At 44.1% G+C, this 26,611-nt stretch overlaps 1 protein-coding gene across 2 annotated transcripts in view; it reads right to left on the reverse strand.

Moving 5' to 3' along the window:
- The window catches only part of CCDC134 (coiled-coil domain containing 134), a 33,426-nt gene extending 9,660 nt beyond the window's left edge, over positions 1-23,766 (reverse strand). Inside the window, exons 1-3 of one of the 2 annotated variants that reach the window (XM_085862298.1) lie at positions 23,527-23,766; positions 17,692-17,871; positions 17,425-17,546 (exon numbers count right to left, since the gene is read on the reverse strand). In XM_085862298.1, coding sequence (XP_085718424.1) covers positions 17,425-17,546; positions 17,692-17,869 — 300 coding nt within the window. In that variant the 5' untranslated portion in view covers positions 17,870-17,871; positions 23,527-23,766. The remainder of the gene's footprint in view (positions 1-17,424; positions 17,547-17,691; positions 17,872-23,526) is intronic. The other variant, XM_085862297.1, reaches the window with a different exon arrangement.
- Positions 23,767-26,611: the final 2,845 nt, after the last annotated feature.

Consider the following 26,611-nt stretch of genomic DNA (forward strand, 5'->3'; position numbering starts at 1 on the left):
AGTCCAGCGATGAGCTTGCGGGCGCTGAAACCATGAACCAGCCACCCTAAGTCCATGACTTCTTGCAAAGTCAAGGAACTTAGTGCTATTCTGGTTCATAGTTCCTGACCCATGGGGACCAACACACACCTCATAACCATCCCTATCAGTTCCAGTCGATGCATTGAAATCCCCCAAGACTAGAAGTGTATCTCGTCTGGGGCACTGATCAACCACAGACTCGAGTGTGGCATAGAATGTGTCCTTCACGGTGAGATCACTCGCCTCAGTCGGAGCATAAATAGAGACCAGGGAAATGACACCTAAGGAGTGACGAATCCTTAATCTCATAATACGCTCGTTGACCGGTGTTACCTCAATTATCATTGGGGTCAGCTTATTGGACACAGCTACAGCAACTCCTTGGGTATAGTAACCATCAGAGCGACCAGACCAATAGTAGGTGTAACCACCCACCATTATCTCGCCGCAATCCGGTCTCCGAACCTCAGAGAGAGCTGCAATCCCGATGTCCAAACGCTTGAGCTCAGATGATAACAGAGACAGGTGATCATCCTCTCTTAGGGATAGGACATTCCAGGCACCCACCCGAAGGGACCGCCTCAGGTTAACCCAAGGAGACCGCCGTCTGGTGGACGACACCTCAGCACCACTCCGACACACTCTCCCGCAATCTGACCCAGGGATGTTACTCCGTGGTTTCCCTCCTATCAAAGATTGGGGGTCCCGAAGGCTTTGCCCCAATCCCGTCATCCGGTGAGCTGCCCTGCGAAGGGAAGCTGCACAGGAGGTACTCCCACGGAGTGGGTTTTCAGATTTTTTTGCGTTTTTGCGTTTTGCAGAATGAAGCGTTTTACGGTGGCCGGAGTGCAAATCCTGCCACCAGCACCAGTGTGCAAGCTTGGTATTATAACAGATTTTTTCAGTCGTGTGCTTCATGTAATCCGCAAATTATTTTTTACTGCATTATGTAGAACAATTGTCTGTCCAAAAATTGTTTATATCTATTGAATTTAACTTGAATATAATAAAAGTATTAGCATTGTTTCTGATGGAACGACGAGGAAGTTGAAAGTACGATTGACTAAGATAAATACAATTACAAGAAGAATGTCTCCCTCTTGTGTAGTAGCTGTCCATTACCGTTTGGTTTCTCTCATTAACACAATCAAAGATAACGAGTTTCTTTTTTGATTTATCCAAATTTTGGGGAGACGGAATATCATCCGTATTATCACTAAGAATACAAGTTATCGGTTTTGATTTATTTTTACATCTCTGTGTATCGCAAAATAGTTTTATTATATCTTCAATGTTATAATCATTTAGGTTTTTTTGAAGTTTAAATAAACCGATTATATCTTTTTTTTGAAGACCAGCATTAAAACCTTGCGAGAGTAGTTGATACTCTGGTTGTAAACTCGACTTTGTGAAAATTATTGAATTATCATAATCTAAAAAGTTGGGAGGCAGGAGCATCTTCAAAAGTAAGCAGGTTTTTCCACGTCCGCTTGAACCAACTATGAGACATCTTAATGAATTTGGAAGATTTTTTTATAATTGTTAAATTTTATCTTATTTTCCCAAATGGGTAAAAAATCATTCATTTATATATTTGGAAAACAGGTTATTTAATTTATTATTGGCTTTTTTAGAAACTCTATATTTTATCCTAAGTTCGGGTTTAATTTCAAGATAATCCATTATTTTATTTATGCAATATCTTGTGTTGATATTTCCCTGAAAATGACAATCGTGAATAATATATAACAACAATCCTTTGAACATTTCTCTAATACGTTCAGTTTCTTCCCTTGTAAGGAAAGGTGTTATCACCTTCATTTATTTAATCAATCTTGTAAAGTAATTCATTTTTGGTATAAATCTAAAAGAATTATTTTCCTTTTTATGATTTTTTATTATCATTAATTAGAAGATAATCACAGAATATACATTGTTTATAGGCTTTTGACTCTGTTTAATCCCCGTCTTTCAGACGCAGGACAAATCTCAAATTTGTCATATGGAGAATCAGGGAAGTCTTGCATATTTATAAAGTAAAACTTTACTTCAATAAAGTTCATCTTCAGAATCATCTATACTTTCATACGTTTGAACACAAACTCTCCTAATCTTCAAAATCTTCAGTTGAATATTGACTCATATTTAATTAGTAGAAACAACATTACCATTGATATCTATATACTTTTTTTCATTACCAGATTCAACCACAACATTTTTTATATTAAAGGTAATTTTAAAATGATCCTTAACTACTATTGAACGAAATGTCATTTCACCTGATATATTAACATCCTTTATTTCATCAGGATTTACATCTTTAGGGTTGTTGAAAAAAATATAAATTTCTCCTTGCATATTACAGATGGTCTTATCTTTTCTTTTTAAAGCTTCATCCATGAGGTTTTTATTTTTCGATACATTTTGTTGTTTCATTGCTTTTTCTAGTTTTGAATATATTACCAAAAGGATAGGAGAAACTTTTGTTAGCGATGCTTTAATTGATGTTCTTCCAGGTCTACTAAAAGCCATTCCACTGAAGGAAATTGAAGAACTCATGTTATTTACCATAATTGTTTTTATCCAATATTGTTATATTTATCTTTGTTCAATTTTACATCCTTGACATATTTCTCAGTATCTTTTACAAATGAAGAGATTGATTGAAACTTGTCTTTTGTGTCTTGAAACATTGTATTTATTAAGTGAAAAAAGTTGGAGGATAAAATGGTTTTAAGCACAGATTCAACTATAAATTAAACAAAATTTTCATGAAGAAAATTTTATTTTAAGCAAAGTTTTATTATATAAATATGGTGAATACAACGCACTGCGATGTTTGTAATCACGAATATAAACATTATAAAAAACACCTTCGAACCAACAAACACACATTTAATCTATTTCATCAAATATCTCCTCTTGAGTTGGAAAGAAAACATTGTGATATCTGCTCAAAGGATGTTTTGAAGAGTAGTTATAAGAATCACCTTCAATCACAAAAACACAAGAAAAATGAGTTAAAAGGGAGACTATTATATTGAAAACACTTATGGGGCATTTAAAGGGCATATAAAAATAAGGATTTTTCAATTTGGAGAAACCGGTCCATCATCAATAGCTGAATCAATTGAAATAGTGAAACCTGATGTTGAAAAGGTTATTAAAAAGACATTAAAAGAAATGAAAACTTTAAAGTTTTATATGGGAGTGAAAATGAATATGAAAATACAAGATGAAGAACAAAGTCCTCTTACGAGAACAGATCTTCATTTTATAACATCATTTCAAGATTTTTTTGAATAGTGGGGTTTATGAAGAACTATCAAGACAAGAGGAGGATGTTGATAATACAGTGGTAGGAAGTGGATTTAATATTTTAAAAATCATCTTTTTAGAGATACACATTCTAAAATCAAATCATCTCAAAGCTTCTTCTTATATTGAATTACCAAAAGAAATAAAACTAAAGAAGGCAGTTGTTAATATTAAGAACAATGATAATAAATGTTTTTTTCTGGTCTGTTCTTGCTCACTTATATCCACCAAATTGTAATTCAGAAAGAGTAAAACAATGTATGAAATAGGAGAATACCTTGGACATTAAAGATTTTAAATTCCCAATGCCACTGACAGATATTCCTAAATTTGAGAAAAAGAATAATCTTTCTATTAATGTATATGGATTAACGGATACAAACAAAGTTCAAATATTAAAAATTTCAAACAACTATAAAAATGAAGAAACACACATTGATCTTTTATATTTTAGTGTTGGAAAGAATTCACATTATACATACATCAATAATTTATCAAGATTAATCTCTTCTCAGGTATTCAGAACAGCAAACAAAATATATCCTTGTAAGCGATGTCTTAATTCATTTCATACAAAAGAACGATTAGAAAAACATTCAAAATATTGTAGTAATCATAAATCAGCTGTAATTACAATGCCTAAACCTGGTGAATAGATTTCTTTTGAAGATTATAATAAATCTATCATGCACCCATGTGTGATATACGCTGATTTTGAATGTATCCTAAAAAAAGATAAATACTGCTTCTCCTAATCCAAAAGAATCATATACAAACTAGAGGGGGAGCACTCGGGAGAGTGCAAAACCTCTGCCGCCAATACTGCTGGGTCACTCAAGTGAACCTGATATCTTATTCATTAAATATGATGTCAACAGTGCTGACAGAGTTATAGTTCTTTTCTCCAACATTTTTTTTTTTGGGGGGGGGGGGGGTTGGAAAACACTTAAAACATGAAGAAATGCAAAAAAACCAGAAATTGAAATTTTGTTGAAAAAAAAAAAGTTGCAAAATTTTTTATTTTCCTCTAACAATTTTTTTTGGTGGGGGGGGGTTGGAAATCACTTAAAACATGTAGAAATGCAAAAAAGAATTTTTTTTTCCTAACTTTTTTTTGGGGGGGGGGGGTTGGAAATCACTTAAAATAAGTAGAAATGCAAAAAAAAAAAAATTCTCTTAATTTCTTTTTGTTGGGGGGGGGGACCAAGTCCAAAATCTAATGGCATGATCAATGGACCATACCTAACCCCCCCACCAAGTTTCGTCGAAATCCGTCGAGGAGTTTTTTCCGTAATACTGTTCACAAACAAACAAACAAACAAACAAACAGAAAGGGGTGAAAACAGTAACCTCCGATCTTCGATGGCGGAGGTAAATAAATATCAAAAACATATTCCTTGTGGTTTCTGTTATTATATCAAATCATCTGTTGGAGAAAAGTATAATAAACTTGAACATTATAGTGGAAAAAAAGCTTCACAAGAGTTTGTAAAACGATTAGAAAAGGATTGTATAAGACTAACTAAATTAATGAAAGAAACAAATGAACCGATGAAATTAACCGAAGAAGAAAAATTAGAATTTAGAAAGAACAATATCTGTCATATTTGTGAGGAGGAAATTGAGGAGTCTAAAGTTAGGGATCATTGTCATCTTACTGGTAAATATAGAGGTCCCGCTCATTCCTGTTATAATCTTAATTATAAATTTCCTTCTTTTATTCCAGTCTTTATTCATAACAGCATCAACTCTGGGGAACATCTATTTATAAATGAGCTTTCAAAAACACCAGGGAATATTTCTGCCATAACAAACACAAGTCAAAAGTATATTTCATTTACAAAACCTTTAACTCGTATTCGGTTTCTAGATTCTTACAAGTTGATGGGAACACCACCAGCCTACCGAGCATCAAATCTAAGCTCCATGGGGTCTTTTCCAAATCTTAATTCATTCTTTCCAAAAGAGGAAATTCTAACGAAAGAGGAAATTCAGATTAAAGAGAGAATTCAAAGTAAAGAGGAAATTCTAATTAATGAGGAAATTCTAATTATAAAGGAAATTCAAACAATGAATGAAATTCTAACTAAAGATGAAATTCTGATTAAAGATGAAATTCTGATTAAAGATGAAATTCTAACTAGAGAGGAAATTCAAGCAAGGAATGAAATTCAAAGTAAAGAGAAAATTCTTACAAGCAAGGTAATTTATCCTTATGATTATATGGATTAATTTATGAGATTTAAAGAAACACAACATCCTTCAAAAGAAAGTTTCTACAATAACCTTTATGAAGAAGAGATAAGTGGTAAGGAATATAAACATGCACAAGAAATTTGGAAAATATTTAAGATAAAGAACCTTGGAGAATATCAGGATTTGTATCTAAAAACAGATGTTTTATTGTTAGCTGATGTGTTTGAAGCTTTGAGATCACTCTGTCATAATAAAAATTGTTATAGATTAGATCCTGCCCACTATTTCACAGCTCCTGGTTTAGCTTGGAGTGCAATGTTGAAAATGACAAAACAATTTATAGATTTAATCAGTGATGTAGATATGCTTTTGATGATTGAGAAGTCGAAGAGAGGTGGAATATCACAAGTATGTTCAAAAAGATATGCTAAAGCAAATAATAAATATCTTCCAAATTATGATAGTGAAAAAGATAGTAATTATTTGATGTATTTTGATGCTAATAATTTGTATGGATGGGCAATGTCTCAATCTCTGCCTTATGCTAAATTAGAGTGGGTGGAAGAAAAGGATTATGAAAATACACCCGTGCGGGAGTGACGGTCATCTCTGCGAGAAAATATATAGCCTCCTGAAGGTAGGGCAGTTTTTGCAAACTTTGAAGTCACGTGACACGAAAACGAAAGCGAAATTCGAAAATCCGTCTTGACCAAATTTAGATATTGTCCCATAGATTCATATGCCACAATCAAATTCAAGATTGCTTGAGAAATGTAGGAGGAAATAGATTTTGAAAATCATCATTTTCGCATTTTTTGCCAACTTTGAAGTCACGTGACATGAAAACGAAAGCGAATATCGAAAATCCAGCCTGACAAAATTTAGATATTGTCCCATAGATTGATATGCCACAATGAAATTCAAGATTGCTTGAGAAATGTAGGAGGAGATAGATTTTGAAAATCGTCATTTCCGCAACTTCAAAGGCCTCGTGACCTTGACCTTGACCTTCGGTGACCTTGAAAGTCATACCATCGTGTACGTCTCATCGACCTCTATCAGGATCACTAATGACCAGATCTCCCGCTTCAACTTCATTGTGAACGGACGGACGGAAGGATCGAAGGCCATCGACACCCATATTATTAGGTCATGCTCGAAGAGATGACCTAACAAAGGTAAATAAAACAAAGAAGCGAATCAATTTAAAAACTAGTAAGTTAGAGGATGTAAAGAAAAAAAATATCCTTAAATGGACTGAAAACTTTGATGGTTATCAATAGAACAATGGAAAAATATTTTACTACAATCTCGAAATATGTGGCTCAGGAGGTAGTCAAACAAGAGCATTAAGAGAAGTTTTTCATTTCATCATGACACAAAAGGAGTATCTTGAAAAATATAAAGATTCAAATGTTTTATTTTTAAATATTTTAGATGGGGATTATTGTGCAAAGAAAATTAAACTATTGAAGGAATTTGAGAATTAACAAATCTTTATAGGTTCAATGAGTGAGCCAAACAATATCCATTAGTTATTTGAAAGAGTGCCCCTCGGCTTACATGTTTCAGATACAGTCATGCGCCGCTTAACGATGTTCCGGGCAACGACGGATCGCATATACGATGGATCTGACAGCTCTGAAAAAAAAAAAATGAAAAAAAAATGTAGCTGAAAAATTCCTATCGCCGAGTGATATAGCCGACGTAGCGCTGCCAGTCGTATAAAAATAGCACGTACAATTATGTACGCTGTACAGTACACAATACTTCATAATGATAATAAATGACAGTGTGGCCCTGTTATAATGCGATCATTGAGGTCCATAAAATGTCATCGCGAAAAAAGCAGGGTCATGCTAAATCGGGATTCAAGGAAATCGGCTTTCAAACTGAACCAATATTTGCACGTTTACCTTCTAGCAAGTAAATTACCTTTGAATTGAAGAATTCCGCGAATAAATCGTTGTTACAGTCGAAATTAAAACAAATTTCTTTTTGGTGAAGCTTTTCATGTTGTTAAAACAATCGCACTGTTCCGAAAATATATATCACAATTGACAGGAGCTCGTTTCTTCATTTATAAATTATAACATCGATGCAATGATTACGTATTTATAAAATCCAAACGCTATTTATTCATCTTTCTATAATTATCGATGCGAGAGGAGATTGTAAGCTGCTGCTAACAACACGATGGCCGTCATGAACAGCACAAAGGTAAAACTAACGTGTCTTCAGTCTCCCTTGGATGAGTGTTAGAATTGCCGACAGTATTCAGTATAGTAACATGCTGTACAGGTTTGTATCTGAGGAGCAATAGGCTACACCATATAGCCTAGGTGTGTAGTTTTGTGTAAGTACGATATACGAAAACGAAAAAAAAAAATGATGTTCGCACAACGACGACGTCGCTTAACGACGCGTTTCTCAGAACGTAACCCCATCGTTAAGTGGCACATGACTGCATTTCTTTAGAATCACCTTTAACAAATCACATTACTACTTTACTACTTGAACAAATCTTTATCTTATTGCATTGGTTATTTAAAAAAAAGTGCCCCAAGGTTAAAAGGGGAGACAAATAAATATACCTTGGGATAAAAAGGGGGTTTATTTTTTAGGGAAAAAAATATGAATCGCTGAGAATCCTCCATTCATTAACATGGGGGAAAGTGAGCCACAATCAGTATATGCACCCTACTACCCTCACCGCCCTCCGTGGACCCCGATTGTTCACCACTCGAGCTCCGCCACAAGCCACGAGTCCCTATGTGCGACTGGGGACCGGACCAACGACCTTTGTCAGGTGCTGCATCGTGGAGCATGCCATTCCTCCCACAGTCAGGTACACCACCGAACTCTGACCCCCAGCTTGTCCCTCTCCACGGCTGCGAGGGTCCAATTAAGTCTCTGGGTTTCTTTTAATTTTGTGTGTGTCTGCATGTGGGCCCGTCTTTAAGTAGAACTGAATAAGTGTTTTTGGATCATTGTAAATACTTCTTGCATATTCGCGTTGAGTCTTGCTTTGTGTCTTCATTTACTGAAAACTTGTTAGAAATGTTCCCAGTCCGTTTCCGTCCCTTCTTGAATTGGTCCAGCATGGTTCGGATCTGAGTTTGGGGGGGGGGGGGGTTGTCCCCGATAATCCGTTCATTCCAGCCGGCATGGCTTTCGCAGTTTCCGCCCGGCTGCACCCGAACCGGAGTTGGTAGTCAGTAGTTGGAACTCTACTGCAGTCGGTAGAGTGACCCGGTTCGAGCAAGATGTGCTGAGGGCGTGGTTTCCCCAGTAGTCGAAATCGCGTAGTTAATTAGGTAAATTGGTTACTGACAAATAGACCCTACACTACACGGTTGAAATATTTGCAACCATGGTCGGTTAAACGACCCGCTGGCTCGCGGAGTTATCCGAGCGACAGCAGACAATTCCGAGGAGTTTGTTGGGAGATGACGCAAGCTTTCCCCACCTAGTGGTCGTTCTTGCCACCGACCCTCGGCCCACAACAACACTTATGCACATCAGGGGTCAGATATAGAGAGAGGAATCCCTTGTAATACCTTCCTTTCCAAAATGTAAAGTACAATCTACTTCGACCATTTTAAAAACCCATTGTGCTTGTGTTCTGCAAACAACTAAATAACTCAAGGAAATCAACAACTGGTGATTAGAATAAGCTCTTTATTGAAAAATTTACACCTACAGTGATTTTTAAGGCAAATACGGAAAAACTTAGAAAACAAGCAGTCATAGACTGGTACTTACGAAATCGTCAACTTGACCTCTGACCTTGTCGAATAAAAGCTGTCTCTAGAGAAGGTAGCGAGGAAAACCAGAAGTTTCTACGATGATTCTGTACCAAACCATCAAAAATCGAATGTTTTGGATGTTTGACCTCACTGTGACCTTGACCTTGAACCAATTTTGACCAAAATCTAATCAGCACTAGCCATTACCCTCCTAAATCACGTGGTGTAATTGGACATTGGAAGCTTCTTCCGTTCTCGAGTTATCGTGTCTACAAACAAACAAACAAACAAGCAGTCATAGACTGGTATTTACGAAATCGTCAACTTGACCTCTGACGTTGTCTAATAAAAGCTGTCTCTAGAGAAGGTAGCGACGCAAACCAGAAGTTTCTACGATGATTCTGTATCAAACCATCAAAAATCGTAACGTCGACTGAAGCAAAAATCTCCATTTCTCCACGCAATTATACCTTAACGTAACTCAACGACGCGTCTGCTCGAGCGCACTGCATCATGGGACGACCCGTGGTGACGCGTCGAGTGAAATATTTTTTATACAATCTTAAAACGTCTCCAAAACATCCGATTTTTACCAGAATTTCCACAACTGAGTTTTAAGCGTCTGAAGCGATCGCAAAAACCGAAGACAAAATTAAAATCGAAGTTAAAACGAACTCGTAACGTCGAGCGAAGCAAAAATACTCCATTTCTCCACATGAATTTACGGAATTATGTTTGACCTCACTGTGACCTTGACCTTTGACCGATTTTGACCAAAATCTAATCAGCACTAGCCATCACCCTCCTGAATCACGTGGTGCAATTTGACATTGGTAGCTTCTTCCGTTCTCGAGTTATCGTGCCTACAAACAAACAAACAAACAAACATACTGTTGTGGTTACCAAATTCGCAAACCACCATTCAGGTCCCTTAGGTGAGGTATCTCGGTAAGTACATGTGTAGTTAGGTCCAAACCCGTTGTCTAGTGGGAATACATGTCATTTATGCGTGCTGCGACTCTTCAGGATAGCCGTTTTTCTTTTACTATCTTTATTTTGGACCAACCGCCATGATTACCACCACAACCACAACATCAACCACCAACCACAACGCCGCTTCACCACAACCGCCACGACCTTCACGTCACACCTCGCAACCGTAGCATCGCCACCGTTCTTGCCCCGCTGTGGGTACCGGTGTTGGACTCGTGCAGAGCGCGCGTCGAACAGCGTGTACAAAATCACGGATTTTGTGCTTCAAAAACGGATCAAAAACGACACACGCCCACTTTTTGCCGTCCAATCGGTGAGCGAGGGGCGATTTGGCCCCGCCTCCAGGACGATCGATATATGCAAATTTGTGGATCAAAAAGCCTTCACGCCCACTTTTTCTCGGGCCAATGGGGAGCGAGGTGAAAGGTCAAAGGGAGGGGGTCAAAGGCGAAGCTACGGGGGGATAAAAGGACCGTGTTCGTCAGTCAGGAGAGTCGGAGAGTCCAGAGGCGGAGAGAGGAGAGTCCAAAGAAGAGTCCAATGGGAGAGTCCAAAGAAGAGTCCAGAGTTGGAGAGTCCAGAGGCGGAGAGAGGAGAGTCCAAAGAAGAGTCCAACGGGAGAGTCCAAAGAAGAGTCCAGAGTCGGAGAGTCCAGAGGCGGAGAGGCGGCAGCGGCGAAGGCAGACGAGGGGGTGCTCGCGTCGGTGCCGGGAGCTGCACGCCCGAGGGAGGCCGGCAGCGCGACCTGGCCGAGGTGGAGACGCACACCAGGGATAATAAAGATCCTCTATACCCCGAGCATCAGCAACCCCCTCCTGTTTCCCCCCGCGCTGAGATAGTGCGACCAAGGGGGCCCCTTTCCCACCCCCTGCCAGACACTGTCCGCGAGGTCCGCGGGGTTGGGGCGCCATCGCCGCTCCACGTCTCATCACCAGACGGGTAGGCGCGACCCGGTCTCGGCCTCAGGCCCGCCTCATCCTTGAGGGTATTTCTTTTCCTTGGTTTTGGGTATGTGTTGTCGGCGCCGTCTGTGAAGTAGAATTGTATAAGTGTTGCCGTGTGCTCGGTAGTCGGTATTAGCTCTGCATTGTCTTCGCTTTTATATTTGCTTTTTGTGTAAATGGAATTGTGTTTTTTCTGTGTGCTTTTGGTGGAATTGAATATGTGTGCTTTCCGTTCGTCGCGAATAAATGTGCTTTATTGTTGAACTGTTTCCCGCTTCGCTTCGTCATTTCTCCCATTGAACCCTCATCTTGCTTCACGTAAAGGGTTGGTAGTGGGCTGAATACGCCCGATAATTAATCGAACCGTCGAGGTCGACGATAACACCGCTCGGTTATTCTGATAGTACGGAACGGGTCGCTTAAGTGGCCCGTGTCCGAAGTCGACCTGCGGCGAGGTGCGATCGCCCGGTCTACCCTCCGCGTGGGTACTTAGGTAAGTCGAATTTGGCGAGCAACCCTATCCCACGCGGGGGCTGATTGGCTCGATCGCGGTGAGACCGAAAGGTCCACCCGTGACTGGTTCCCGGCGTTAGTCCGAGAGGGTCACGACTGGATTGTCCGTCCGGTGGGCGACGTGCCGCGATTCGAGTTACGTGGCCGTCCGCACGCCGGCGGGCGCGAATACCGCAACAATACAAACAGTCAAACACTGGTACTTACGAAATCGTCAACTTGACCTCTGACCTTGTCTAATAAAAGCATGAATCAGTCAGAAGCCCAAGGGGAGCTTGAATTCTGAATTCATTGTGGTCTACGATTTTACACTGTGGTTTGCAGATAATGAGTCCCAGACAAAAACTAGATTTCTTATAAAAATTCCATTTTTTTGTTTTTATTTTTAAAAAAGTGATTCAGTACAAGCAGGATATGCCAGATAATAGGTGTATTACTTTTCAGAAGAATCTGATAAAAGACTTATTATTTATTATATTTATCAGTTATTCATCGCTGTTCCAGAATTTCGACAACCGAGTTTTAAGCGTCCTAAGCGATCACAAAAACCGAAGACAAAATTAAAATCGAAGTTAAAACGAACACGTAACGTCGAGCGAAGCAAAAAATCTCCATTTCTCCACGCAAAACCTTAACGTCACTCAACGACGCATCTGCTCGAGCGCACTGCATCATGGTACGACCCGTGACGCGTCGAGTGAAATATTTTTTATACAATCTTAAAACGTCTCCAAAACATCCGATTTTTACCAGAATTTCGACAACCGAGTTTTAAGCGTCCTAAGCGATCGCAAAAACCGAAGACAAAATTAAAATTGAAGTTAAAACGAACTCGTAACGTCGAGCGAAGCAAAAATACTCCATTTCTCCACATGAATTTATGGAATTATGTTTGACCTCACTGTGACCTTGACCTTTGACCGATTTTGACCAAAATCTAATCAGCACTAGCCATCACCCTCCTGAATCACGTGGTGTAATTTGACATTGGTAGCTTCTTCCGTTCGAGTTATCGTGCCTACAAACAAACAAACAAACAAACAGAAACAGAAGGCATCAATATACTTACAAAAATCTTTAGATTTCGTAAGTAACAAACAAACTGAAACGGAAGGCATCAATATACTTACAAAAATCTTTAGATTTCGTAAGTAACAAACAAACTGAAACGGAAGACATCAACACACTTACGAAATCTTTAGATTTCGTAAGTAACAAGCAGTCATAGACTGGGACTTACGAAATTGTCAACTTGACCTCTGACCTTGTCTAATAAAAGCTGTCTCTCGAGAAGGTAGCGACGCAAACCAGAAGTTTCTACGATGATTCTGCACCAAACCATCAAAAATCGAATGATTTGGATGTTTGACCTCACTGTGACCTTGACCTTTGACCGATTTTGACCAAAATCTAATCAGCACTAGCGTTCAGCCTCCTGAATCACGTGGTGTAATTTGACATTGGTAGCTTCGTCCGTTCGAGTTATCTGTACCAAACCATCAAAAATCGAATATTTGACCTCACCGTGACCTTGACCTTTGACTGATTTTGACCAAAATCTAATCAGCACTAGCGATCACCCTCCTGAATCACGTGGTGTAATTTGACATTGGTAGCTTCTTCCGTTCTCGAGTTATCATGCCTACAAACAAACAAACAAACAAACAAACAAACAAACAAACTGAAACGGAAGGCATCAATATACTTACGAAATCTTTAGATTTCGTAAGTAACAAACAAACAAACAAACAGAAACGGAAGGCATCAATATACTTACGAAATCTATAGATTTCGTAAGTAACAAACAAACAAACAAGCAAACAGAAACGGAAGGCATCAATATACTTATGAAATCTTTAGATTTCGTAAGTAATAAACAAACAAACAGAAACGGAAGGCATCAATATACTTACGAAATCTTTAGATTTCGTAAAGAACAAGATGCCGAAGAGATTCATGTTGGCATTGCCTAGCAACCAGTTTGAATGCAAGCTCCATTGTCTTGGGTCACGTGTCCTGCAGTGAGCAGACCGAGTCTGCACCGGCCTACGTTTTGAAGGATATTTTTGTTTATGAAAATTTTCCAATGCTTTTGTGATTTTTCCTAGGATATTGGCTTAGAGTTGCATCAGTATGCAAAATTTCAACTTTCTACCTCAACGAGAAGGTACTAAACATTTATCAGTTAGTAAATCAGTTAGTGGATGCTTAGAAAGACCTTTAGATATTAGATATACACTTCACAACCTTCCACGGCCGCTGATTAAAGCAAAATCAAAAGCAGCTGCATATATTAATTGTTGCCATTGTGATATTCTGCAAAGCATTCCATTTCTTTGTCTTTTGCCCTAGGTCACGTGACCTGAAATAAGCAGACCATGGCTGCACCATCCGACTTTTATTCGTGGCCATTTTCGTTTACGGAATTTTTCCGACCGTTTTGTGATTCTTCCTGGAATTTTGGATTTGAGTTGCATCAGTATGCAAAATTTCAGCTTTCTAACCTACCTGGAATGTACTAAACATTTATATCATTGACTGGTTAGAAAGAGATATCTATATTTACTGTCGACCCCAACATTCACTGTGCTGCTCTGGATCCCGCATATTCGCGGTTCATAAAACGTGACCTGCATCTACGTTCGCAGCTCTGTGCTTCACATATTCGAGGGTTTTTAAAAATATATTTTCCCTCATGAATCACGAACTGCCAAGAACCTATCTCCCTTTTTCTCAATGAAACAATGCCCCAACATCCACGGATTCGACCTTCACGGCATTTTAAAGGAATGTATCCTCCCTGAATGTTGTGGTCTGACAGTGTCTGTATATTTTAACATGTTTGTGAGGTAGATGGAGGAATTTTATCATAAAGGTAGGATTGTATAGAGTAGCACGGTCCGTGGACAGGCAGGAAACACCATATTCATGTTTTTGTATGCAACGTCGAGGCTCGTATGAGCGCGAACACACAGAACTTACAACAAGGGGAGCAGGAGACAAGGGGGTGGTGGGGGGGGGGAGAGAAGGAAGAAAGTGTGGAACAGAGACATTAGGAGATCTGTGGAAGGGAAAGGGATTGGGTGGGGAACATGGGGAATACAAAATGGACACGACAGGGACTTTCAGGAAGAAAAGCAGGGAATTTGAAGGAGGTTGGTTAGGGGTGGGTTAGCAGGGGTAGAAAAGATCGTGGTTTTGGATGGGGGAAGATAAGAGATGATGGTGAATAGCTGTTTTGGAGACCTGGAGGGAAGAGTGGGATTAAAGAGAGTGTGGAGTTTGTTTCAAAGGCAGGAAAAAAGAGGAATGAAAGAGTGAAGGTGAGCAGTGATTCTTCATTTTGGTAGTTTTACCAGAGGGGGTTGCTGGCAGACCTTGAGAACCCTGAAGAAATTTGGGGGGGGGGGTGGGAACATATCTCAGACAAAGCATGGGGGGGGTGAGGCCAGAGAGGAGACTGTAGAAGAGACAGACAGACCACTGACATACCTGTAGTGAGAGAGTGAGAGACCCAAAGACTCAGCTACATTGCGGGAGATACCAATGACCCTAAATGCCTTGGTTTCCACAACATGAGGCCGAGAAAGGTGAGAGGCGGGAGCACCAGCGCAGAGGGGAGAGCAGTACTCCATCAGGCTGCGGACAAAAGCTTTGAATGTGGTCAGCAGCTCAGGTGTGCCAAGGAAGGACTTTGCATTATGGAGGATGCCCAGTCGGCGACTGGCTTTGGAGGCCAGCTTGGAAATGTAGCTTTCCCAGGAAAGACCATGGCAGATAGTGAGACCCAGAAACTTGAATGAAAGGACTTCAAGAGGATTGTTGAGAAAGTAGATAGGGGGAGGGGGGTTCCAGACAGTCCTCTGGGAGAGACATAGTGAGAGTGTGAGATATGTCAGGGTTGAAGGACATGTTCCATGTGTTGGACCAGCTTGTGATTTTATCCAGATCTGCAGAGAGTGAAGAAGCTGCTGCTTGCCCCAGCATTAGCTCTGCTCAGGCGAGGATTTCGTACCGGAAATGGCCTCATTTGCTCTGAACTCTGTCACGTGACAGAGCTCATAGAATAACATGGGTCGAGGTACTCAATCGTGCGCCCCGACCATCAGCATGTCTCCTCTTCCCCGCCGGCCCCAAAAGGTGGTGGTGGTTGTTAATAGTGATGGGGGCTGAGCGATGGCAGTGGTGGTGTAGTGTAGCAGTTGATGTGTGGCAAGTTTGTGATGGAGGTGGTTGTGGTCAAGATTGTGGCGTCACTGGTGATTTAGGCAAGTTTGAGCTGTGGTCCCAGGATGTGTGGATTTTTAGGAAGCCGTTGTGGTGGTTGTAGAAATGTTGTAGCATTGGGGTTTGAATATGGCGAAGGTCTGAGGTCAGCTTTGGTTGGGTAATGCTGTGAGGTTTGAATGCGTTTTGGCGACATGTGCCAATTAGTTGTGGCTATGCGTGCATGTATGTGTGAAGAAGGGGTAGCAATGTGTGGGCAGAAAGGCAAACAAAATAGAGAGAATAAGAATAAAGACCTTCCTGAAAAGCCCTCACAACACATTTTGTCACATCTATCCACGAGACATAAGGGATGGCTACCTAAAACGAATACTAATGAAATGACGGCCTCGGGACTGCAAATTGTTGTGTGTCATTGCCTTGGGATAGTGCCGGCTTTGTAGAACCGCAACAGTATAAACACAGATAAGTAATGGATCCATGGAGTCAGCTTCATCCCAGGAGATTCCAATGATCTCGAAGACCTTGGTTTCCACTGCGTGAAGCTGAGAATGGTGTGAGGTAGGGACGCTGGCTCATAAGAGAAAGCAGTACTCCATCAAACTGTGGATGAAAGCCTCGTATGTGGATAGCAGTTTAGGTCTGCCAAGGAAGGACTTTGTTAGTCCTTACCATGGACTCCAGCCTAAACAGGGAGAGGATTTGGAAGGATTCCTTTGAGGGCCACAATTCTCAACTGCAAGTGTGGGAATTTGTCATCCATTCAGGATGCCAGTGATAGCTGGCGTTCTCTTTGCAAAGGACAATCTGGGATCTTTAACGTCCACCAACTAACTAATGCTAGCAAACAGAACGCCAAGTTTAACGTCCATCCGAGGGAGGGAGCACATATTGATGACCCGCTTGTCGGAGGTTCCCCATGCCTAATCAAGAGGTATCCACACTCGCCTCTAAGCTGTCTCACCTTGGTTTGAATCCCAATGCAGCTAAAACTGTCATTCCGGTGTTTTGCATGCCGGGCGAGGCATCAAAGTGCACGTTAAGCAGGGTGACCCGTCTGCTCATGCTGGAAATGATGGTGTACGTTAAAGATGCCACGGTGTTCTTCACAATGAGGAGGCGAGTTATCGCTGGAACCCAGAATAATTATAAGTTCATGTAACAAATCTACAGGTAACAAATGGTCTGGTCTACTTGGCTATCCCTCGACACCAGGTTACACTGCTTTGCATGTTGCAGACTGTGGTTGTTGTCTGGTTCAGCATTTCCTCCACTACAAAAACAAATTCATGTTCCGAGGTTGTTGAAACGCCACATGTAAATATCAAAGGATGGCATTCACAACATTCTACAATCTCATAATCTTGTGATTGGAACTTTAAGGTTATACCATCAGTCTGTCGAACAATGTTAGGGCCTTCAAACAGAACCCAGGAAGAGCACCAAGGATCCACATCACATACCTTGAAAAGGCCTTGCAACATCATGTCAATGATCTTGTATCGTTGGTTCACGTCCCGCATTTCCACCAAAGTCTTAAGAGCCGCCAACTGGTCCTGTCTTTTGGCTTCAAACAGCGTTTTGTCTAGCCCCAGAAGCAGCGTTAAGTAATAAACTCCACAGGTGATTTCAACCAAAGAGAAATAAAAAAAATGCTCATTACACAATGAACATGTCCGCTCCAAATATAATAGACGGTGCGTCAAGATGCTTTGTTAGTTGAGGGATACATATGGCAAGGGTAAGTTTGCGCCTCTGTGTGTCGGCAGTCGGGTCACTCCCAACGCTGGGGCTCGTGTCCGTATCGTGGCCAGAGCCATTCTTCTCATGGTCTTGTCCCAAAGCACGTGCGATGGTATAGTACACCAAGAGCATACCGCAGAGAATGCCTCCTCGTGTCACCCACATTACTGCACACGGTGAGAAGCATTCGCATGGGAAGTTGGGGAGCATTCACATGAGGCCAAATTACATCATCCTTCCTCCCCAGAGGCAGAGTAGCTGAATGGAAACCAATGCTAACTTTTTAGGCTATAAAACAGATTTTTTTTTTTTTAGGACCAACAAACAAACGAACGAACCCAGAAGAACATAGAATGGATCAGAATGTAGCAGAACAAAAGGAACAGTCGAAAGAGAGAGGGGTGGTGGGGGGGGGGGGAGGAGGGTCAGGGAACACAGCAACAGCAGGGATAAGGGACAAAATCGAGGGAGGCTTGGAGGGATAAGGATTGTGGGGAAACATGGGGTGGACAAGATGGAAACAGAAGCAAACTCTGAGGAAGTGAAAACGGGAACTGGGAAATACTTTGTTTGGGGAGAGTCCATGGGGGTAGAAAAGATGATGATTATAAAAAAAGGAAGGACACTCCAATCAGCACATCAGCACACTCCAATCTAAGCCGTCTAGCATGGGTTGAAATGCCGACACAGCTATGAACTGTCACCCTAGTGTTTCACAGGCAGGACGATTCATCAATGTGTGTGGCGTCCTTCGGATGGACGTTAAACTGGGTGTGCTGTCCACGAGCACTGGTTTGTAGACATTAAAGATCCCAAAGTGTCCTTCATGAAGAGCAGGCGAGCTATTGCAGGCACCTTTCGAGACTGGTCTTCCATTTCTACTTTCTCTGACATCAACTCATCTTGGCAATTCCTTCAAAGAAACTTGCTCTCTCTCTCTAATGCAGAGATTTCTCCCATCTCGTCTTCAGTTGTCCTTCCCTTCCTCCTGCCAATGGTACACTGAAGCTTGGGGCGAGGCAGTTGTCCTGAAACAACTTGCCTTTGCCTCATGGAAGGCAAATCCAACTGAAGGCAATCTCAGTTCCTTCCATAAAGCTCAGACCAAGTATGTCTCTACCCTCAGGAGAGCCAGAAAACAACATCTTTCCAATGTCAAGTCTGAACTCTCAAACCTCTCTCCCTCCTCAAAATCCTGGTGGCATCGAATCAAATCTGTTTCTGGTGTATATTCCCCCTCCATCCCCTCCCTTACCTCAAATGGCAGCACTGCTGATACCGCACGTGAAAAAGCTGAATGCCTAAACTCGGTGTTTGCAGCTAAATCTTGTGTCCAAAACCCATCACTTTCTCTACCCACCTTACCCAGTCGCACCCAACTGTCCCTGGACTCTGTGTCCTTTTCTCTTGACAAGGTGGAGAGCTTGCTGTCAAACCTCGACTCAGATTCTGCAACCGGTCCAGACGGCCTCAGCCCTCGTGTTCTAAAAACCTTCTCTGCTGCTCTTGCTCACCCTCTCTCTGTTCTATTCACCCTCTCAATTGCTCAAGGTCATCTGCTTGGAAATCAGCAAACGTCACTGCCCTGCATAAAAAGGTGTAACAAATGATCCCTGTAACCGCAGACCAATCAGCCTTCTCCCAATCAACAGCAAAGTTACGGAATTCATCATTGCTTTCAACATTAAATCCTTCTTCTTCTCCAATGGCTTGATTTTCGACCATCAATTTGGATTTCGATCAGGTCACTCAACCCTGGATATTCTGCTTCTGCTTTCCCAACAATGGATGGAGATCAGAATGCCAAAGATGAAATCAGAGCCATCTGCCTGGACATATCGCGAGCTTTCGATATGGTCTGGCACCCTGCCCTGCTCACCAAGCTCTCTTCTTATGGTATCCAAGGCCATCTCCACTCATGGCTCACAGACTTCCTCTCCTGTCACAGCCAACATGTGACTTCACTTCGCACATCGCCATTACACATGCGTGTCCAGCCACGTACGTGGGCAGAGATTTCCATTGCCTCAGATCGGAAACCACCCAAAAAGGCAGGGGCGTGCCCCTTGTCGAATCACACACAGAGGGCGACTGTCCCACAACACCCTGGCCAATGAGGGTTGAGATTCCTACAGAGGGCGACTTTCCCACGACACCCCGGCCAATGAGGATTGAGATTCCTACAGAGGGCGACTTTCCCATGACACCCCGGCCAATGAGGGTTGAGTTTGCCACAGAGGGCGATTTCCCACGACACCCCGGCCAATGAGGGTTGAGTTTGCCACAGAGGGCGATTTCCCACGACACCCCGGCCAATGAGGGTTGAGATTCCGACAGAGGGCGACTTTCCCACGACACACTGGCCAATGAGGATTGAGATTCCTACAGAGGGCTACTTTCCCACGACACCCTGGCCAATGAGGGTTGAGATTCCAACAGAGGGCGACTTTACCACGACACCCTGGCCAATGAGGGTTGAGATTCCTACAGAGGGCGACTTTCCCACGACACCCCGGCCAATGAGGGTTGAGATTCCTACAGAGGGCGACTTTCCCACGACACCCCGGCCAATGAGGGTTGAGATTCCTACAGAGGGCGACTTTCCCACGACACCCGGCCAATGAGGATTGATATTCCTACAGAGGGCGACTTTCCCACGACACCCCGGCCAATGAGGATTTAGATTGCCACAGAGGGCGACTTTCCCACGACACCCCGGCCAATGAGGATTGAAATTCCGACAGAGGGCGACTGTCCCACAACACCCCGGCCAATGAGGATTTAGATTGCCACAGAGGGCGACTTTCCCACGACACCCCGGCCAATGAGGATTGAAATTCCGACAGAGGGCGACTTTCCCACGACACCCCGGCCAATGAGGGTTGAGATTGCCACAGAGGGTGACTTTCCCACGACACCCCGGCCAATGAGGGTTGAGATTCCTTCAGAGGGCGACTTTCCCACGACACCCCGGCCAATGAGGGTTGAGATTCCAACAGAGGGCGACTTTCCCACGACACCTGGCCAATGAGGGTTGAGATTCCTACAGAGGGCGACTTTCCCACGACACCCCGGCCAATGAGGATTGATATTCCTACAGAGGGCGACTTTCCCACGACACCCCGGCCAATGAGGATTGAGATTCCCACAGAGGACGACTTTCCCATGACACCCCGGCCAATGAGGATTGAGATTCCTACAGAGGGCGACTTTCCCATGACACCCTGGCCAATGAAGGTTGAGATTCCTACAGAGGGCTACTTTCCCACGACACACTGGCCAATGAGGATTAAGATTCCTACAGAGGGCGACTTTCCCACGACACACTGGCCAATGAGGGTTGAGATTCCTACAGAGGGCAACTTTCCCACGACACACTGGCCAATGAGGATTTAGATTGCCACAGAGGGCGACTTTCCCACGACACACTGGCCAATGAGGATTGAGATTCCTACAGAGGGCGACTTTCCCACGACACCCTGGCCAATGAGGGTTGAGATTCCAACAGAGGGCGACTTTCCCACGACACCCCGGCCAATGAGGGTTGAGATTCCGACAGAGGGCGACTTTCCCACGACACCCCGGCCAATGAGGATTGAGATTCCTACAGAGGGCAACTTTCCCACGACACCCCGGCCAATGAGGGTTGAGATTCCTACAGAGGGCGACTTTCCCACGACACCCGGCCAATGAGGATTGATATTCCTACAGAGGGCGACTTTCCCACGACACCCCGGCCAATGAGGATTGAGATTCCCACAGAGGACGACTTTCCCATGACACCCCGGCCAATTGGGATTGAGATTCCTACAGAGGGCGACTTTCCCACAACACCCCGGCCAATGAGGATTTAGATTGCCACAGAGGGCGACTTTCCCACGACACCCCGGCCAATGAGGGTTGAGATTCCTACAGAGGGCGACTTTCCCACGACACCCCGGCCAATGAGGATTGAAATTCCGACAGAGGACGACTTTCCCACGACACCCCGGCCAATTAGAGTTGAGATTCCTCAGATGGCGATTTTCTCACCCCGCACAAGAAATGAATAAAGGAACGTCAGGCTCCGGAGCGCTGGTCTTGGGGGTCGTGGGTCTTGGTGCTGGCTGGTTCGTCTGGTCCTGGGTCAGCGTCGTCTCTGGTTTTCTCCTGGGTCTTGGTTCGTTGGTGTGTGGCTGGTTGGAGAGCGCGGTCCCTGGTTCTTGGTGTGGCGACGAAGGTGTGGGTTCGAGTCCGTCCCCCCCCCCCCGAACCAGCTCGTCTCGACCAGACCGCACGAGGCGGAAAGGTGCCCAACCGGCCACATTTCGTGTGTGTGTGTGTGTGTGTGTGTGTGTGAGTGTGTGTGCGTGTGTGAGTGTGCGTGCGTGTGTGTGTGTGTGTGTGTGAGTGTGTGTGTGAGTGTGTGTGTGTGTCTGTGGCACCCGTCCTTAAGTAGAAACTGTTAAGTGCCTTGTACATTAAATTGCATTTCTGATAGTCGGTTTAACTCTGCTCTTTTCGTGCTCCTCTGCCCCATTATAAATAAACCCCCCAATTGTTCAATGTACCAGCTCGTTGTCCATCACTTTCTTCCATTGGTTTAGCACTGTGCGTATTGGGAATTAGGGAGGCCTTGTTGCTGCAATTGTTCATTTGGACCGACGGACTTTGGTAATTCTGCTCCGTTACACCGGACTGAGGTCGCTAGAGCAACCCGGTTCGAGAGTCCGTCGAGGGAGTGACTTACCCGGTAATTTAACGACGTGGGTACTTAGGTATATCTAATTCGCTATTAACCCTACCCCACGCCGTCAGAGAATTGGCGAGCACGGTCCTTAAGTGAGCCGTGACCTTCGGAGTCGTCCGAAGGTTACGACCTGCAATTCCGGGTGTTCGGTGGAGATGACCCTACTGTGCCCCCTGGCGGTCGTTTATCGCCGCTGAACCCCGGCCCACAACAGTATTAAGCAGACATGCACCACTCACCACAAAGGTGCTTGTGATTCGACACGCTCGCAGGGGGGGGTGGAAGAAAGAGAGGAAGAGGGGGAGCAAAGAGGGGGAGGAAATGGGGGGGAGGGGGAGGAAATGGGGGAGGGGGGAGGAAATGGGGGGAGGGGGAGGAAATGGGGGAGGGGAGGAAATGGGGGGAGGGAGGAAATGGGGGGAGGGGGAGGAAATGGGGGAGGGGGAGGAAATGGGGGGAGGGGAGGAAATGGGGGGAGGGGGAGGAAATGGGGGGAGGGGGAGGAAATGGGGGGAGGGGGAGGAAATGGGGGGAGGGGGAGGAAATGGGGGGAGGGGGAGGAAATGGGGGGAGGGGGAGGAAATGGGGGGGGGGAGGGCGAGGAAATGGGGGGAGGGAGAGGAAATGGGGGGAGGGGGAGGAAAGTGGGGAGGGGGAGGAAAGTGGGGGAGGGGAGGGGGAGGGAGACAACGAATGAGAAAGGGGAGGAAAGAGAGGAAAAAAAGAGAGACGCCGTCACCGTCACCCTCACATCTGTTACATCAACGCCCAATTTATCCAATGTAGATACATCAGCTAGTTGAGTATCTCGATAAAAAGAGCGCGGATGACCAAGAGCACACAAGAGACATACGTTTACCTGTCACGTCCAAGGACCAGGTGCTCACCTTGGTGCGAATGAAAACAACGCGGTTGGAACGCGACGCCAGTTTATGATTCACCAAAGAGTTCACATGACTATTCATGAACCTCAACAAGACCCAACCCGGTTTTTACCTGCGTGTGCCATGTCTTGTTTCTCCGACAAGAGGTAATTATGATAAATTATCACCATGCACTGGGGAAAAGGGATCAGCAGCACCTCACCACTCACCTGTTCGAGCTTACCTGCTGGTTACCATGAACCAACGTTCTGTGTCCGTCACAACCGGCCGCAAACCACGTGGCGTGTTCACCTCGCCTCACAGTTACTCCCATAACGAGGTAAACCTCCTGAACATCACCAGGACAGACCTGCAACCCCTATGGCCTACACGACCCCAGTTAACACCACAACCCTCCGACTTCAGTGAACGTCGAGAATATTGCGCGTTTCACCTCCGAATTAATTAATACTTCGAACGTGAAGGGAAAATTATGATTGAACACGGACGAAGGACGAAAAACTCGGTTCAGGCGAAATTTTTTATTTATTTATATATATATATATATGTATGCTTATACACCGCTCCAAAAAAATCTGTTGTTTCAGGATATTGCACTTTACAGAGAAAGAAACAAAATTGGAGGCGAGAAGATTTATATGTCACCAATTATTATCATCCGTTTGGCAGTACGTAATAAATAAATGTCATCCGAACGACACCGCATTCCTCTTTTGTGCATTCCGTGCGCGTTCAAATTGAAAATAAAAACCTATTTTAAAATCTTTTCTTTTTAAATTTTTAATGAAAAAAGATAATATTTTAAATTCTTTGGGGAGAGTGTCATACAAATGAAGTCAGGTCAGGTCAGGTCAGGTCAGGTATGGGAGCATGCGCCGGAGCAGCACGTCGCTGCGTCCACTTTCCCCCAGTACTCCAGGGGTCTCTGTCTGGCCATCCCCCAGGGAGATGCCTGGCCCCATCCCCATCTCCTTGAGCTGTAACCTGCTGCTGTAACCTGCTGTAACCCGATCCGATCAACCTGCTGTAACCATGAGGCACGTGGTCGGCCCATTGGTCTCCTCCGTTCACGAGGAACGTGGTCGGCCCATTGGTCTCCTCCGTTCACGAGGCACGTGGTCGGCCCATTGGTCTCCTCCACTCACGAGATACGTAGTCGGCCCATTGGTCTCCTCCACTCACGAGGCACGTGGTCGGCCCATTGGTCTCCTCCACTCACGAGATACGTGGTCAGCCCATTGGTCTCCTCCACTCACGAGGCACGTGGTCGGCCCATTGGTCTCCTCCACTCACGAGATACGTGGTCAGCCCATTGGTCTCCTCCACTCACGAGGCACGTGGTCGGCCCATTGGTCTCCTCCACTCACGAGGCACGTGGTTGGCCCATTGGTCTCCTCCACTCACGAGGCACGTGGTCGGCCCTTTGGCCTCATCCAGTCACGAGGCTCCCTCACTGAGAGAATCTGGTGAGTGGGATCAGCGTCAGGAAAACGAGCCACATGTCCATACAGCCGCAGCTGACGCTCACGGACTATGCAGGTAACAAATCTCATTGGGTCTCTCTCAGCAACCACTCGTTGGACACAAAGTCTGATCAGCGATAACCAAGGGTTCTCCAAAGAGACCTGGTACCAAAGGAATTAAGTCTCCGTCTCAGATCCTTCGTCAGAGTCCAAGTCTCACATCCATAGAGCAATACTGGAAGCACCAAGGACCTGAACACTCGGACTTTCGTCCTCCCGCACAGGTACCGGCAGCGCCACACCCCATGATCCAGTGAATCCATGACTCCCCAGGCTCAACCCAGACATCTATTGACCTCTGACTTTCAGCCAGCAGAGACATGAATATCACTGCCAAAGTAAGTGAATCTCTCCATGACCTCAAAATCCTCACCACAAACAGGCACAGACAGGACAGTAGCATCCGAGATGTCATTGAATGCCTGGATCTTAGTTTTGACCCAGGAAACCCGTAATCCCAGCGGCTCCGACTCCTCAATAAGCACCCCAAGGGCCCCGAAATGGATATCTAGAGTCTCCACAAATATGACTGCATCATCTGCGAAATCAAGGTCAAAGATCTTGACATTCCCAAACTATCCACCGCAGCTTGATCTCTCCGACATCCTCCCCAGAATCCAGTCCATACAAGTGATGAAAAGTGTGGGGGCCAGTACACACCCAGGACAAACTCCAGTAACAACTGGAAATAAGTCAGAGATGGTACCACCACATCTCACAGCACTCTCAGTACCAGAGTATATTTCAGACATCAGATCGATCAGTTTTGGTGGCAACGCACGAAGACCAAGAATCACCCAGAGGGCATCCTGATTCACTGAATCAAATGCTTCACAGAGATCAACATAGGCTGCAAGCAACCCCTGCCGAAACTCTCATCTGTGTTCGGTGAGGACCCGAAGAGCAAGGATACGGACAATCGTTGACCTCTTTGGTGGAAAACTTGACTGCTCTGGACGCTGCTTCTACCAAATTGTCCACATATCCAATCAGAAGTACAAACACACTGCCAAGGCTTTGAGCTCGGGTTTCACACAACCTGAAAATTTAAACCGTTTATTGTCAAACAGTCTATTGTCAGTGACATGTATCCCAGAGTGGAGCCATTGAGTTCATTCCTTTTGGACAGGTGATCAATGCATTGGCTGGTCGTATCAACAAGAACTTTTACAGCATGTGTACAATGTGTGATAGGTGCTCGAGTAGGTGGTGTGTGTCTTTAAAAACAGGATTAACATCACACAATTCACACTGCACAATATTTAAGAGAATTAAAGTGTTGTGAGGATTCTTTCACTTCAATGACAATCTGTGTGAGTATCTCCAGCTCCATTTGATCTTCATCATGCCAAGGGGGAGGACGGGGAGGGTGCATGTGTACCTTATAACTGGCCGGTACGCTACCTTTCAGTGAGTCCTACTTCCCAGCGAAATCGGTGAGTTCAACCTTTATCTGGCTTGTTGTGGTGAAAGCATCAAAATTTTAGCCACACCACCTTCTCACTGATGGTTTGAAGTACTTCTCCAGAAAGCTATTCACAGCTTGGAAAATCGACCCGTATCATGCGTTCTCATTCTCAAACCCCGCCTTCTTGGCTTCGGGCCAACAGGCCATGCTCCGAGGCTTATGATTGGTCGGTGGATGTCAGAACATGTGAGAAGAGGAGAAAGTTGTGTGAAGTTCACAGTGGAGACGAAAGAGTCTCACTGGCTGGCTTCTCGACACACCGAAGAAGGCTGCACGATTTGCATGTTCGTGCTGTGTGGCTTT

The sequence above is a fragment of the Eptatretus burgeri genome, chromosome 17 (genome assembly GCF_056783735.1).
Source record: "Eptatretus burgeri isolate ZD-2024b chromosome 17, Ebu_testis_v1, whole genome shotgun sequence".
NCBI lineage: Eukaryota > Metazoa > Chordata > Myxini > Myxiniformes > Myxinidae > Eptatretus > Eptatretus burgeri.